Genomic DNA, 15,178 nt, shown 5'->3' with positions numbered 1-15,178 from the left:
AGTACATACTAAAAAAAAAAAAAAAAAAAGGGGCACACCTGTTACATTCTCATTTATATCTCTTAAAAAGAAACAGTAACCAAGAGATTAAGCCCTCCCTCCCTGATGCCATGAAATACAAGACGATTATGAAAGAACAGGAGGTATAAAAGTTAGCAAAGCCTGACCTCCCCAGATGCCACCAACATGCTGTTGCTCACAGAGCTCCTCCTCCTGCCTCTCCTAGCTGCCCTAGTTCTGGCTGGAAACAACTCAATAGAATCCACAGGTATGGAAATCCAGCCTATTTTTCACCTGTGAAATGTTATTAATTTTTGCACAATAGGTATTTTGCAGGCAACTGAAGGGAGACGTGTTAAAAATAACCTCTATTTTGATGCACTGCTGCACAACTGTAACAGCCAGATGTGCCAGCAAGTGTTTAAAATGGTAAATTAAAATAATAATAATAAAATAAATTGCAATATATTATTCCCCATGGCAATTTTTTTTTAACTTAAGAACTTGATTTTGAAGATATTCTACTCCAGAATGGAAATTTGTGTTTATAAATTAATACTGTACTGAAGTAACAGGAGTAAAGGGGCTTAACTGGGAAACAGCTGCTTTTTAAAAGGTTTGCTCATTTTGCCTCTGTTCAATCAGAAGCAATCTAGTAATTTGTTGCTTGATTTGGGATCAACATTCTGTGCTCCAGTCTGCAATTTACCTGATTAATGGTGGGTAAGCACTGTAGGAAAAGGAACTGCTGCTGCAGGGCTGCTCCAGTGGTGCCTGCCCACAGAACAACCCAGAGGAATGAAGAGGGAGAGCAGGGCAAAGCTGCCCTTCTAATGCTCTTAAAACTGGGAGGTTTCATACACGATGAGAAAGGTCTCTCCTAAAACTTCCTTTTCCCTCTGGAGTTTATCAGAAAGCCTGAATTTTTTATCCGGGACTGCATGCACTGTACAGGAAATTCTTCCAGCTGTTTTTTAGATGATTAAGTTTTAGATCAGTATTAAAGTAGAAAGAAGACCTTATGCTCAAACTGGATTACAAACCTCTAAAATTTCCCATACAATGGCCATTTCTGCAACTACTTCATAACTTACTAGCATCATTAAGTGATGTCACCCATGGTTAGTTTGTTGGGGTTTTTTGTAAGAGAACTGGGTTAAAGTCCAGCTCACCCCACATCCTGAGCCCAGTACTAGTCAACAGAGGATGTTCAGGTAAGAATATGGATACAATGCTGCATGACACTTCCCCAGAATGCTCTCCCAGTCAGCAACAAATGTGGTTCAAGACTTCCTGAGCCAGAGAGGAAGAGCTGTCTTTGTGTTCCCTGCCTACCGAGGGCTTCTTCTTTCATGGATTTGACCCGTTTTACTGCTTTCTTTCAAATCCACATCACCCTGCAGCAAAGATCCACATGCAAAGAGCCAGCTCTTTTGTTTCAAAACCACAACTTACTGTTTTCATTCCAGACCTGTAAGCTATTGCATTGCAAGAAAGTATCTCACCCTAACCCTCTTCCAAAATGTACAGCCCTCTAGCACCTCCTTAGGTGCAGAATTGTTTGCAGCAGTAAATGTACAGTCATCCTATGCATAGTCCTTTAGAGGGTCAAACCTGAAGAGCATTTTTCATTCCCTGAGCATAGGTTCCCAAATGCTTTTAAGCAAAAGGGCTGAATATTAGAACAGGATTCAGTGATGTTTAGGAAAACAGGAGGAAGACAGGAGAGCCCTGAAGTTCATGTGGTGACATCCTTGCAGAAGAGAGTTGCTGAGGTGTCCCAAGTCACTTGGTGTTTTCAGGTTTGCCACTGGCTTCATCTGTGATGTGTTCCCTTAGCTCTGGTGCTAGACAAATGATATTATTATACTATTTGGTTCTTCAGGCTTCATAAACTGGAGTAAAAGAAATGAAAAAAAAAAAAAACATGAACAAACAAAACAAAATAGGATAAAATTTTGCACGTCTGTTCCATGATGAGCTTTCCCAGCTTCTTTGCAGAGTGGAGGATAAAACATTATTGCAGCTTCAGAGATCCTTGGAAGTTGTTTTGTCTTGCTGCTCTTCTCCAGTAGGTGCTCCTCGCTGTGGGGCTTCCCTGCACGACCTCAACAAAGCGTTCAGGATTGACCTAAATGCAAATGCAACCTGTGTCTGGCAGATTCAGAGGAATGTAAATCAAACAATTAGGCTGGTTTTCTCCTACTTTCAGTAAGTATTTCCTCCAGAAGCCTTTGTGCTGTTTTCCTTCCATCAGATCACAATATTGCCTCCAGATATTCCCCTGTACTGAGCCTGTGCTGGGGACTCCACACTGTGAGTTCTTGTGGTTTGTTTCTTTTTTCAATAGATTTGCTCCTTCTTCAAGCTGTGAAACTGAAAGTATTAAAATATATGATGGTCCCTCAACTAATTCACCTCTTCTTGGACAAGTATGTAACGACACTGATGCAGTCCCAGTACTTCATTCATCTTCAGACAGTTTAACTTTTCTCATAACAACAAACTCTGCAGCTTTTGCACGAAGCTTCTTCGTCTACTATTACTTCTTTCCAGCTGAAGCAAGTAAGTCATTAAAAACCATTTGGATTGCATCACTAAAAGAAACTTTCCCATTAAGGGAAGGTTTAGGATTGCAATTACAGCCTACGAACAGAAACTTGAATTAGTCTCACTCGGTTCTCCAGGCCTTAGACAATGGTGTGGGGGGAAATCAGTGAAAGAGACAGCAAAACAAGAGCAGTTTTAACTTTGCTGCTGAAACATCGTGGCCCATTTCTAGTCTACGTTTGTATTTCTGAGGTTTCCATTGAGTTGATTTTATTTTGCCTTTGTCTATCAGGTAGAATCTCTGTCAAACTTGAAGATTTTGCACTTCCCACACAGATCAGGACCAAGGCATCGCAGATTTCTCTAATAAAAAGTCTCTTTTGGTTGGTGCAATATCTTAATTACCATTTTTTTCAAGATGGCACCTGACTTACCCAAAATAGAGATGTAAATAAATTGTTCACAGTACCAAAGCTAACTCACCTACAGCCATCTCAGATGTCATTACACTGTGTCTCACAGACAGACCATGCTAGCAACAGGCTTAATTTTGTAACATCCACCTGTCCTGAAATTCTCTATAGAAGTTCACTCTTTAGTACCTTGAATCATTTCCAAAGGGAATCCTAAAGAAACAATCCTGCTAGTGACATAACTTCAGACCTCTGATTGATTTTTATGGCTCATTCTATATACTATTATGTTATCAATATATCTAACTCTTCTTTTCAGAAAATGAAAATTGTGGGGGAGAATTAACTGGTCCCAATGGGACAATTACCAGTCCCAACTACCCAGCACCTTACCCTGAGTTTACATACTGTGTCTGGCACATAGAAACAGCAAAAAACTCTAAGATAAAACTACAGTTCCAGGACTTTTTGTGAGTAAATGCCCTAATGCTCTGTTGCTTTTCTTTCACTCAGCTTAAAAGCATATCTTTAAGCACAGGAAGCAGAAGTGTGCTTTCAGACTTGTAGAACATCTTGTAAAACAAATCTGCTTTGTTGACTCTTATGATGAATGAATTGCCATGTGTTCCACATCTGTATACATTACCCTGTAGCTGCTGCAGTGCCAACTGGTGCCATGCAGAAAGCATTTCAGGTGACTAGCCAGGAGGTGTAGGTGTATTTTAAGCCAGCCTGACTCATCTGAATTTAAACCCATCTGTATAAACAAAGCTTTTGCTACATAAGGGACATGTTTAAAAACACCACGAGCACTGCAATTGCAATTTAGAACTGAGGCTCAAGAAAGAATAAAGCAAATACTTCCCAAAGTCCTCCTCAGTCTTGCTGGCTGATGGGCAAAGAAGACAGCAAAGCACTGGCCTAAGTACTGCCAAGTATAAATGCTAATGGATGCATTAGCATAAGGAAACTACACTGGCATGGACTTTCCTGACCCATATTGCTCTTCATCAGGGTTGGTCTCCTACTTGTAGTGGGCTGGTGGCCCTTTTTTGGCTTTTCCTGCATCAGTTGATGCTGTGCAGAGAGGAAAGTCTCAAGATCAAGGGCATTCAAAGGGCAGTATTTTCAAGAACATTTCTTGAGACATTCAAACTGCACGAGGCTGTATAAACACATAGAATCACAGACTGGTTTGGGTTGGAAGAGACCTTGAAGATCATCTAGTTCCAACCCCCCTGCACGGGCAGGGACACCTCCCACTAAACCATGTTGCTCATGGCCCCATCCAACCTGGCCTTGAACACTTCCAGGGAGCCACAACCTCCCTGGACAACCTGTTCCAGCATCTCAACACTCTCACAGGAAAGAACATTTTCCTCATGTCCAACCTGAATCTCCCCTCTTTAAGGTTCAATCCATTGCCCCTTGCCCTCTCACTACACACCTGTGTAAAAAGCCCTGCCCCAGCTTTCTTGTAGGTCCCCTTCAGATATTGGAAAGTTTATACATACATACATAGATACACGCATATATATATATAAACTAAATATGTATAAAATGCAGTATGAAAGGTATAGAATTCTATAGGAAATCCTTACCTTGACCACTGCCCTCTGAGATGATGAACTCTGCACAGTGTGGTTCTCACCAGTCCTGGCCAGGGTCCAACTGCTGATTCAGGAACAGAGATGTTCTTTTGGAGGGATCCACCCACCACACAACAGCTGGTGCTTTTGGTCAAGGGTGGCAAGTGCTGAGATGAGCTCTCATGCAGATGGAGAAAAAGGCCTTTTGCTCTGGTGCCAAAGACAAGAGGTTTCAGAGGCCTGCATAAATCCACTCTACACTTTAAAAGCTTTTCATTTTAAGATACTATTTATGTGTGTATTCGAATGTATGGTTATCTTTAGTAAATAAGTAGCCATCAATATATATCTACAGCATCAGAGTTAAAAAAAAAAACTGATGCAGCTTCTTGAAACAGCAAAATGATACCTCACTGGGAGCAGAATCACACTCCTAAGTCTTTCTTACCTTTAGAGGTTTCCCATATTCCACTTGGCCTTAATAATGTCTATTATGTATTCTTTTACTCTCTTACATTTCAGCTGACTGGAACTCATCAGACTCTGTGTCTATCCAGTATAAGCAGTGCTCTCTCCACTCAGATTTCCCTGCAATTGTTTTTCTCTCCCTCTCCAGCCTGGAACTTGACAAAACCTGCCGCTTTGACTTCACAGCTGTCTACGATGGCCTTGCCACCAACACTGGCTTAATAGGGAAAGTGTGTGGTCGTACTCAGCCCACATTTGAATCTTCCTCAAACCTGATGACACTTGTGCTGTCTACAGACTATGCCAACTCCTACAGAGGGTTTTCTGCTCAGTACACCAGTGTTCCCCTGCCAGCCCCAGTGGAGCCTGACAGTAAGTACACTTGCTACCTGAAGAGGATGCTGCTTCCAGGGAGACCGTAAAGCACCTTCCAGTGCCTGAAGGGGCTGCAGGAAAGCTGGGGAGGGGCTTTGGACAAGGGCTTGTAGTGAGAAGACAAGGGGCAATGGATGAAAACTGAAGGAGGGGAGACTTAGGTGAGACATCAGGAAGAAATTCTTCACCATGAGGGCAGGAAGGTGCTGGAACAGGTTGTCCAGGGAGGCTGTGGAAGCCCCATCCCTGGAGGTGTTCAAGGGCAGGTTGGATGAGGCTTGTGCAGCCTGGTCTGGTGTGAGGTGTCCCTGCTCATAGCAGGGAGGTTGGAACCTGCTGATCTTTAAGGTCCCTTCCAATCTTCACCATTCTATGATTCTGTGATTCCTATTCTCACATACAATTCTTCCCTTTATACCTATCAAAAATAACTGATGATTGATACTGAGTATTCAAATCTTTTTATTGGTATCCATCAACCCTTTTTACATACCAAAATCCCACATTAGTCTCATCTATAGAGCATAAGTTATTCCCTGACCATCTGCAAAAGAAAGCCTGTTCTTTCACTTCTTGGTCCTTTTTCTGGCTGGCACCACTGAAAACCTGAGTTTTCCCTTCTTTTGGGCAAAACAAGCACTGTTACCATCCTAGAGATGTAAAGACAAAACTGTGACTGGTGAAATGTTTTTGTTTAGATGTGTGGCAGTTTCCTTTCCCTCAGAGCTGGAAACGATTTCCTTACTGGTACCATCTGCTCCTGTGCTCATTTTCTCATTCACCCAGGTGGAAAGTGAGCCTCTAAACCTCCATGTCTGCCATAAATCACTTTCCTCACCCCACCATTCTGCACTAGCACTTTGATTCCTTTTCCCTTGTATAAAGGCTACAATTCATTCTCTGTGTTACTGGGTTTAAAATTAAGCTTTCAGGGTATTATTACATGGCTTTGCTTATCTAACATTTTTTCAACTCAAGCACAAAACTTAGTCCCAATTTCTGCACGGCCTCAAATGTGCACGAGTAGTTTCAGACTGACAATCAAGAGCCATGCAACAGATTAAAGAATCTAGGCTATGTGAGAAACAACTGCAGCACAGCTTGTGGTAATGTGTTTTCTTCTGGGTTTTTTTTTCAATGGCAGCATTCCTTACCTGCACTTCAGAGAGCATGAAAATTGTTCTGAGCAAGTCTTATCTGGCGTCCCTTGGTTATAATGAAACTCAGCTACAGCTGAATGATCCATCTTGCCGTCCACTTGTAACAGATTCAGTGATCTTTTCCTTCCCATTAGCCAGCTGTGGAACAACTAAAAAGGTAATGGGGGGAAAAATACTCCATGAAAAACCAACAATAGCTTATGGATGACAAGAACTTGTGGAAGCAGTTAATGACTAGCATGCAAACAAGCTAACAGATTCCCTTTCACTTTGCTCACCCCGATGCATGTTTCCAATCTTGAAGTAAAACATTTTTCCTCTTTAAGACCCCTGAAGATCCATGAGGCTTTCAAAGGAAGCCCAGGAGAGTCCACACAAATTAACCCCAAATATTTCATCCCCTCTCCAACCCAGGTTATCAGAAGTAGCTCAGTGTTAGATATGCAACTTAAACATCCTCTGCTGGTGCTCATCCTGGAGTCACAAGGAAGCGGAGAAACCCTAAGCTGTGAAGATTCCCAAGAGCCAGTTCATTGCATTGTTTTGATAAGGGTGACTGAAGCATGGCTTTGAGGCTTCCCACATTCCATGCACTATTCCTTAACCTTTGTGCTGTATGGGTTGGTTCAGCGTTATGAAAAAATAGGAGGGTTGATAATGGTTTCTCGGTCGCAATTTGGTTCATATTCCAAAGGTATCTTGAGCCTCTGATGAGCATAGCTGGGTGGTTTGGCATCTTCAGTACAACTGCTTTTAGCTGCACTGCTCATCTAAATCCCAACTGAGCACTTCCTGTGATGCCTTTTGCAGGATGAAGGTCACAGCATCACTTACACCAACATCATCTCTCTCTCTGCAACTGGCAGCGTTATCACTCGTCAAAAGAACATAGAGATCATTGCAAAATGCAAAATGGAAAACAATTCAACCTTAGAAGTCATTTACATCACCAAAAACAATGTCATCCAGAACACAACTGCCACGGGAAGTTACAACGTCAGCATGTCATTCTACGACTCAGACTCATTCTCCCAGCCTGTACATCAGTCCCCGTATTACGTAGACTTGAACCAGAACCTTTTTGCTCAAGTCAGCCTTCATTCCACTGACCCAAATCTTCTGGTGTTTGTTGATACCTGTATAGCATCTCCACAAGCTGATTTTGGATCCCCAACATATGACTTAATCAGAAGCGGGTAAGACTCAAGAGTCATTTCGTTACTGTCTCTTTTGTAGGTGAGGAAAGACAATCTAAATGTCAACCAGAGTTTTTATTTTTGTTTCTCTTCCACTTACCTTCTTTGGCAGACTGTGGTTGGAAGCTAAATTGCATGGAATTATAAACAGAGTTAGGGAAAACAAGCACCAGGTTGAGGAAAAAAGCCCATCCTTGCTCACCCATCAAAGTAATGCTGCAGCTACAATTAACAGTAGTTAGCAAGAATTATTATTGCATGTGGACTCTTAACAGCTCTGTCAATTCTCTTGCAGCTGCAAGAAAGATGACACAGTGGTGACCTACCCACCACTTAAGCACTATGGAAGGTTCAAATTTAATGCCTTCAGGTTCCTGCGGAGCTTCCCCTCCGTTTACCTTCAGTGTGACATTGTCATCTGTGACAGCAACGCCACAGAGTCCCGCTGTACCCAGGGCTGTGTCTCCAGGCAAAAAAGAGCTCTTCCTACACACACGTGGAAAACTAATACTGTAGTAGGTCCCATCCGCCTGAAGAGAGACCTGAGGTCTGCTGGTCACTCAGGTAAGAAGGACACATCAAGGAAGGATCTGACTAAGCTCCTCCCTAGTGTAAATCTATGAGCTGTGTTCCACTAGTTCAAACCTGACGCAGCATCAGAGCAACAGGCTCGAGGGAGTTTGTGTTTTGTGAGGTGGCAGAAGTACTTGTGGAACTGGCAGACTGATGGTGTTTTGGATTAAGGTGTGCTCTTTCAGGTAGAAAAAGCAGAACTCCCTCATTCTTACAGAAGTAGTGGATGCAGGATCTGACCAGGCATTCAGAGTTATGAATGGCAGGAGAAGATCTCGGATTCTCCAACGTTACTTTGAGTTTTACCAAGGTCCAGCTAGTTAAACCATGAGAAGGCACAGGGTCAGAATCATGAGTTTCTTTTTCGCTCAACTTTGCTTCAGCAACGTCTCCCATCTACCCAGCTCTAGAGACAAGGACAGCACAGCCTGGCAGGAACTTGGCTACAGCGATGCCAAGGAATTTGTGAACATTGTGGTGTTCCCCTGCACTGCTGTTTTATTACAAATTCTTACAGCTCTTCAGCACTACAGAGTTTGCAATCAGTGCAGATCATCCCCTAAGAACCAACAAATGCTTATTTAATTTCCAGTGAAATGACATGGTGTTCAAGACTTTAAACACCCCACTTTATTTTTTTTTCTCCACACAGAATCCCTCACTAGAGCAGATGCTGAAGAAATGCCAAACCTGCAACAGTACAACTTCTACACTCTTTCCTTTGTGGTTTTAATTTCAAATATTATCATTGTGGTAGCTGTGATACTGAAGTATCACAAACGCCAAGCAGGACATGGCTACCAAAAAATCCAGAGCTCATATTAACTCCTTCAGGATATCCTGAAGTTGTGTCAACTTCTATTCACCCAAAAAGAATAGAGGGGAAAAAACCCAAACCAACCAAAAATCAATAAACCAGCAGCCTTAGAACACAACCATGCTTGGAAAAGTAGTTCAACATTTTTAATTTTAAAAACCCTCTTAACCTAGTATTCTATCATAAATAACTGAGCTGAAAATGAAGGTGTCTACCTCAGGATGTTCCTTAGCATCTAAAAACTAACACGACAGGTGTAAAGTGACTTGTAAAGTACAAGATAATTTAGGTCACTTTTTCTTAGGAAAAAAAAAAGAATTCTCCTTTTATCCTTTCAAACCACTTTGAAACTGCACCTGGCATGAGTTAAGCTGAGGGACAACTGCAAGATACCTGTTCAAAGCAAACTATCCTCACTTCAAAATCTACTCCTGTGTGGCTACTGTCAAGATGTGACAGTCTTCAAAAGACCAGTTTTCCTGGAACAGAAAGTAACAGGCAGACTAAAGATTCTGGACTGTACATACCTGGGCTGCCTGTGAGTCAACGCTTGCTTCTCCATCCATGGCTTTTGCAAAGTGTATTTCAAGACACCCAATACAGCCAATGTCTCTGCACCCAACTTAGAAGTTGACCATTAAGCCTCTCTACAGTCCAAGTCAAACAGTGCACCCCAGAATTCAAAGAGTAATAAACAGAATGAAGTATGAAGCTTGACCTTTCAACAAAAGAGAGACTTCGGGTCACGCTTCTACTTCCCCACATGACAGCAGAACTGATCCCCAAGGGTGAAAATAAATATGATGCAATAAGGCTCCTGTGCTGGCCTAAGGCTGGTGCAAGGCAGCAGATCCTACCTACCCCAGCAGATCCTACCTGGCAACAAAGTCCCCCTGAGAGGAACCACGAATGAAGTACTCACATTTCTTAGGATAACAAAACATGGATAAATACCAGCCTGCCAAGTACACACTCATTTCAGTTGTTCCTGTTTCAGTCTGTTACTTTAGGAAGAAAAAAAGTAACACGACAGTCTTGTTTTCCATGCCACTTAAGGAACCTAGATTCCTAACTTAGGTGCCTGTAGAGCCAGCAAGGCTTTCACAAAACCCAGGCTGAGGTTCAAGGTAGCCTGTCTCTCTAAACCTGCCTCCTTAAACAGTTTAAGTCAGGCAATGCCAGTACTACTCTTCCTCCTAGATGGAGCAACCATCATCTTCAACAGGGATGCCATCAAAAGAAACCAAAAGCACAAGGAAACTACATTCTGTTCTACTGGTAACAAGTTACACGTACAACAAAAGAGTGAACTGATCACATGCAGGTAAAAAAATAAGCTGTAACTCAGTTTATTTAGAGTACTTCTCTATTGTCCAAACTGAAACTGGGAAAGTGTTTCATACAGCTTTTAGCAATGCTTTTTACATAAATAACCCACAAAGGGCATACAAAAGTCTTATATTTAGCAAAAAACCCACACATTCTTAAGATCCTTGATAAAAACTAACAACTGTGTACAATAGTGGATAGAATTACAGTAACAAAATGCAAATTAACAACACTGAGGTTTCTTTACAGTTATTACTCCATAAATACTGAGCTCTGTAAAGTGTAATTGCCCTTAAAGTACTTACATATCTATACACATCTACCTCTCTCCATTAGAGAGCCCCTCATTAGAATCACAGTGAGCTTGTGAAATTTTGTTTGGCTTTGAGTTCTGAATCAAGTCCATCAGGAGAACCATTTTATTATCTATATGTGTCTGAAGAGTCTGGATTTGATGATCAATATAGTCCATTAGTTTTTTCTCCATCAGATCCATATTTTTGGAGATTATCTTTTCCAAATAGGAGCAAATAGGCTGCTGTTCTACTCTGAAAAGAGAAAATGGGAGAGTAAGTGTAACTTCTTTCTAATGACAAGAGGGTATGATAGAGATCTGGTCACTTCAACTTCTTTTAAATGTAAAACCTCATTTATTAGACAGTAAATTTCAGAAGGTATTAGATTTTTAGCACAAGTAAAATACCTTGCTTGCCTGACACATTTTAAATCTCAGGTTTAATAAATATGCAAGGGTCTGGAGACATCTTCTTTCAACCTTCTTCTTTTTTCTAAGGCTCAATTATGCATTAGACACCTTAGTTACGTGTAACAAAATCCACACAATATTCAAGAGTTCAAATTCTGTCTGCATGGTAGACTTTATTCTTCTCAGCTAAAGTGTTTCAAGTGAAACTTTGCAATCCTTTACTTGTGCATCTGCATTCTTTAAAAATGGGGCTAAAATGCTTAATTATGTAATTTCATTTTTTAAACTTGTCAATAAACACAGTCAAATGCTAGTTTAGTAGGCGTGCCAAACTTAACTTACCCAACACAGTGGATGCTTTCCTCTTTAGCCACTGCACTTTTGCCAAACTGCCTTTCACCATCTTTCAGCCTGAGATGATTCACCTGACTGCACAAGTTGTGGAGAAAAGGAAGAAGCACCTGTGGATGAGCTACACTTGGGGGTTCACTGGCTTGTGCCTGCACGTGCAAGGATCCCATGACTTTCAAATAACTCCTGAGGTCAGATGGGTTTGGGTGGAGACTCAGTCTGTCAGATTCCAAAGCATTCCCTCTTTCAGGTACCTGTGTGCTCAGATCACTCCTTGTTTTTAAGTCTTCACACGCTGTTTCACTCGTTGCATCATTCTGAACAGGCAAAGGTTCCCTGGCTGGTTGATCTGGCCGTGTCTGAACAGCTGCACTCTGCAACCCATCTACTGCAGGGCCACCTCCAAAGTCTGAATTTTTCCCAAAGATCCAGTTAAGTTTGTCTCCAAGAGGTAAACTGTTCTGGTGGGAACAAAACCAATACAATTCAGTATTAAAATATACTGGAAATTATACAATAGTAACAACAGACACTTCGTCACTCAGCATTCCACTAGTGTGGTGTAAAGATTTTTTAAGTCATTCTGAATTATGTTCTTAGGGAAAAGCACAGGGACATATTTTCCCTGGACATATTATGTGTTAGTTATCTTGCCAGTAACTAATTAACAAAACAGTTTCACTGACTTCATTCTTACCATGCTGTGTGCCCAAAACTGAACATCATTCACATCAGACAGATTCAGGATTATATTGGAATAGCCTACTTTGCAGGATTAGGATCTAAATCAAATAAATGCTCTGTAGAGCATTTTCCCTTCTTAGTAACAATAAAGGAGACAAGCCAACCCCAAACATTACAGGGAACATGCCCACCATCCTTGAGAAGCAGTGGCAATGGAAATGAACAAAAGGAGAGTGGGGTGGCAGTGAGGTTTTAAATGATGATGGTACAGAGTTCTTAACTCTGAGCTTGGTGTATGCACAGTGATTGCCTGAGCACACAATCTTTATTCACTGCACTTAGGAGTGGCAATAACTAAACCAGAATTAAAATGGCAGAACGTGTGGGTTAAAAAAAAATAACAAAAAAAGTCAACAATCTTTGCCACCAAATCAGTTTAGAACATGCTTAACTCTTCCAGAAGGTAAGGCCCAGATCAGTACTATTTCTTTCTGTGGAGAAGCAGGATGACTTACTTTCTGCTGACATCGGACCATGTCCATGAGCTGCTGAGCACCTGGAGACAACCTGGATCCCATGGAGTCCATTATAGTTTGCACTCTGTCCAGATCTATGCTTGAGCCTAGTGCAGGCACATCAGCTGTTAGTTTTGCAGACACTGGTTTCACTTGCACAATTATTTTACTGATGAGCACTCGTTGTTTATCCCCGATGGAAAGCAGCTGTTGCAAGAAGACAAACAAATGGTGGTTAGCAAAATCATAGCTTTGTGTTTTCTCTCTATGTATGGGGCAATGCACTATTCTTTGAGCCTCAGAGAACTCTGCTAGCAAGACAGAGCACCACCTAACAGACTTTTAAGTGATTATATGAAGTGATCCAAGTGTATAAAACAAGTGATTTGACTAAAAGCAATGCAACTTAGTTAAAGAAAACTCTTCTGTTCAATCCTCACCTTAATTCTACAGGAGGTTGCAGGGCACTCAAACTTAAGGTACTTCTTGTATAAAGTAACCTTTTCAGTTTCCCTAGAAAAACAAAATAAACAAGCTGTGGCATCAATACAGAAAGTACTTTTTTCTTTAACAGAAATAAGACTACATTAGTATATATTCAGATAACAAACAAGACTGACTGGAACATATTTCTAACATGGTACAGCAGTTTTAATGCTTATATTCAACTTCTACTGAATCTTGTCAGATAGATATGTAAAAAAAGGGTCTGTATGTGTATGTACATCTACCAGAGAAGCTTTTGAGGCTCAGCAGGTTATTCACACATCTTTCCTGAGGCTCTGAGTTGGCTGGTTTTATTTAGCTAATTAAGCAGCAGATGTGCTCTGTAACGACTTAAAAACAAAAGACAAGACATTGCTTCAAATTCCCCTGGCAAAGCACGGGAGGAAGAACTGAAGGTGAAAACAAATCTCTTTCTCACCCTTAAAGTCTGAGGCTACTGCATGACAGAGAGGCAGGAGATCTTGTGGTAAAGATCAGCTAAAGGAGAGCTGCTGTCCAGAAAAAGCAAGCAACACAGAAAACCTGCACCTGTCCTAACTCCTCCCGTAGCCTTACACAAGGGAGTTTCAGAACAGCACTTTGTAACTGACTGGATTCATAATTTTGCTCATTAGAAAGGGAGCTAGCAGAACTGCAGCCCCGTACTCAATCAAAGGGGCAGCACTGTGTGTCAGCAAGTGTGCGGGGCACCCCAGGGCTGCCAGTTACACCAGGGCTGTCAGTCACACCGGGGCTGTCTGTCAGTTACACCAGGGCTGTCAGTTACACAAGGGCTGTCAGTCACACCGGGGCTGTCTGTCAGTTACACCAGGGCTGTCAGTTACACAAGGGCTGTCAGTCACACCGGGGCTGTCTGTCAGTTACACCAGGGCTGTCAGGCACCCCGGGCTGTTCTCTCAGGGCTGTCAGGCACACCAGGGCTGCCCCCCCAGGGCTGTCAGGCACACCAGGGCTGCCTCCCCAGGGCTATCCCACCGGGGCTGTCAGGCACCCCAGGGCTGTCACACCGGGGCTGTCAGGCACACCGGGGCTGTTCCCCCAGGGCTGTCAGGCACACCAGGGCTGTCCCCCCAGGGCTGTCAGGCACACCAGGGCTGTCAGGCACCCCAGGGCTGTCACACTGGGGCTGTCCCACCGGGGCTGTCAGGCACCCCAGGACGTCCCCCCAGGGCTGTCAGGCACCTCAGGGCTGTCCCACCGGGGCTGTCAGGCACCCCGGGCTGTCCCCCCAGGGCTGTCCGGCACCCCGGGCTGTCCCCCCAGGCCACCGCAGCCTCACACGGACCCTGCCGAGCCCAAGCCGGGGGGCCGCGGCGCTGCGGACACCAGCTGCCGGCCAGCAGGGGCACCTGACAGACACCCGGGGCAGGACGGCGGCAGCAGGACGAGGCCCAGACACAGCGTCGGGGCCCCCGGAGCGATTCCCCCGCCGGGCACCCCCCGCCCCCCGCCGGGCACCCCTCACTCACCCCGCGGCCGCCTGCCTCTCCCCGCGGCCGGTCCCGCAGTACTCCTCGCCCACGTACAGCTCCATGGTGCGGGCCTCGCTCAGGACGCCCACGGCCACCATCCCGGCGGCGCCGGCCGGCCGGCACTCCAGCTGCAGCACGCAGGCCGGGTCGCCCTCGCCGCCCGCCCGCCTCTCCACCAGCACGGCCCGGCAGCTGCGGGGATTGGGGGTGGGGGGGAAGAAGCCACACGGCCGCGTTGCCCCGCCAGCCCCGCTCCCGCCCCGGCCCCGGCCCCTCCGCGGAGCCCGCGGGCCGCCCCTCCTCCCCCCCCCCGCCCCTCACCTGGCCTCGCCGCCGCCCGCGCCCCGCTGCAGGCAGAGCGCCCGCGCCAGGCCGTCCGGCGGCACGCAGCGCCACGAGCAGCCCGCCCACACGCTGCACGGCTCCCGCGGGACCCCGGGCCCGGGCCCCGCCGCCCCGCCGCTCGCCATGGC

General features: G+C 44.3%; 2 protein-coding genes across 3 annotated transcripts; one reads left to right on the top strand and one right to left on the bottom strand.

Moving 5' to 3' along the window:
• Positions 1 to 1,206: 1,206 nt before the first annotated feature.
• LOC127383572 (CUB and zona pellucida-like domain-containing protein 1) lies at positions 1,207 to 9,149 on the top strand. Its single transcript, XM_051616712.1, has 9 exons — positions 1,207 to 1,214; positions 2,002 to 2,211; positions 2,351 to 2,565; positions 3,283 to 3,433; positions 5,169 to 5,392; positions 6,540 to 6,712; positions 7,366 to 7,751; positions 8,047 to 8,315; positions 8,977 to 9,149. The coding sequence occupies exons 1-9, from the start codon at positions 1,207 to 1,209 to the stop codon at positions 9,147 to 9,149; spliced, it is 1,809 nt and encodes a 602-aa protein (XP_051472672.1).
• A 1,311-nt stretch (positions 9,150 to 10,460) lies between these two features.
• On the bottom strand, positions 10,461 to 15,178 carry C4H10orf88 (chromosome 4 C10orf88 homolog). 2 transcript variants are annotated; one of them, XM_051616821.1, is made up of 6 exons: positions 15,027 to 15,178; positions 14,703 to 14,897; positions 13,167 to 13,239; positions 12,727 to 12,933; positions 11,519 to 11,988; positions 10,461 to 11,018 (listed from the first exon to the last, which is right to left on the bottom strand). In XM_051616821.1, the coding sequence occupies exons 1-6, from the start codon at positions 15,173 to 15,175 to the stop codon at positions 10,790 to 10,792; spliced, it is 1,323 nt and encodes a 440-aa protein (XP_051472781.1). In that variant the 5' UTR covers positions 15,176 to 15,178; the 3' UTR covers positions 10,461 to 10,789. The 2 variants fall into 2 exon arrangements, with proteins under 2 accessions (XP_051472781.1, XP_051472782.1); XM_051616822.1 differs by lacking the exon at positions 14,703 to 14,897.

Source organism: Apus apus, chromosome 4, assembly GCF_020740795.1.
Source record: "Apus apus isolate bApuApu2 chromosome 4, bApuApu2.pri.cur, whole genome shotgun sequence".
Classification (NCBI taxonomy): domain Eukaryota; kingdom Metazoa; phylum Chordata; class Aves; order Apodiformes; family Apodidae; genus Apus; species Apus apus.
This window is presented reverse-complemented; position numbering and strand designations above follow the sequence as displayed.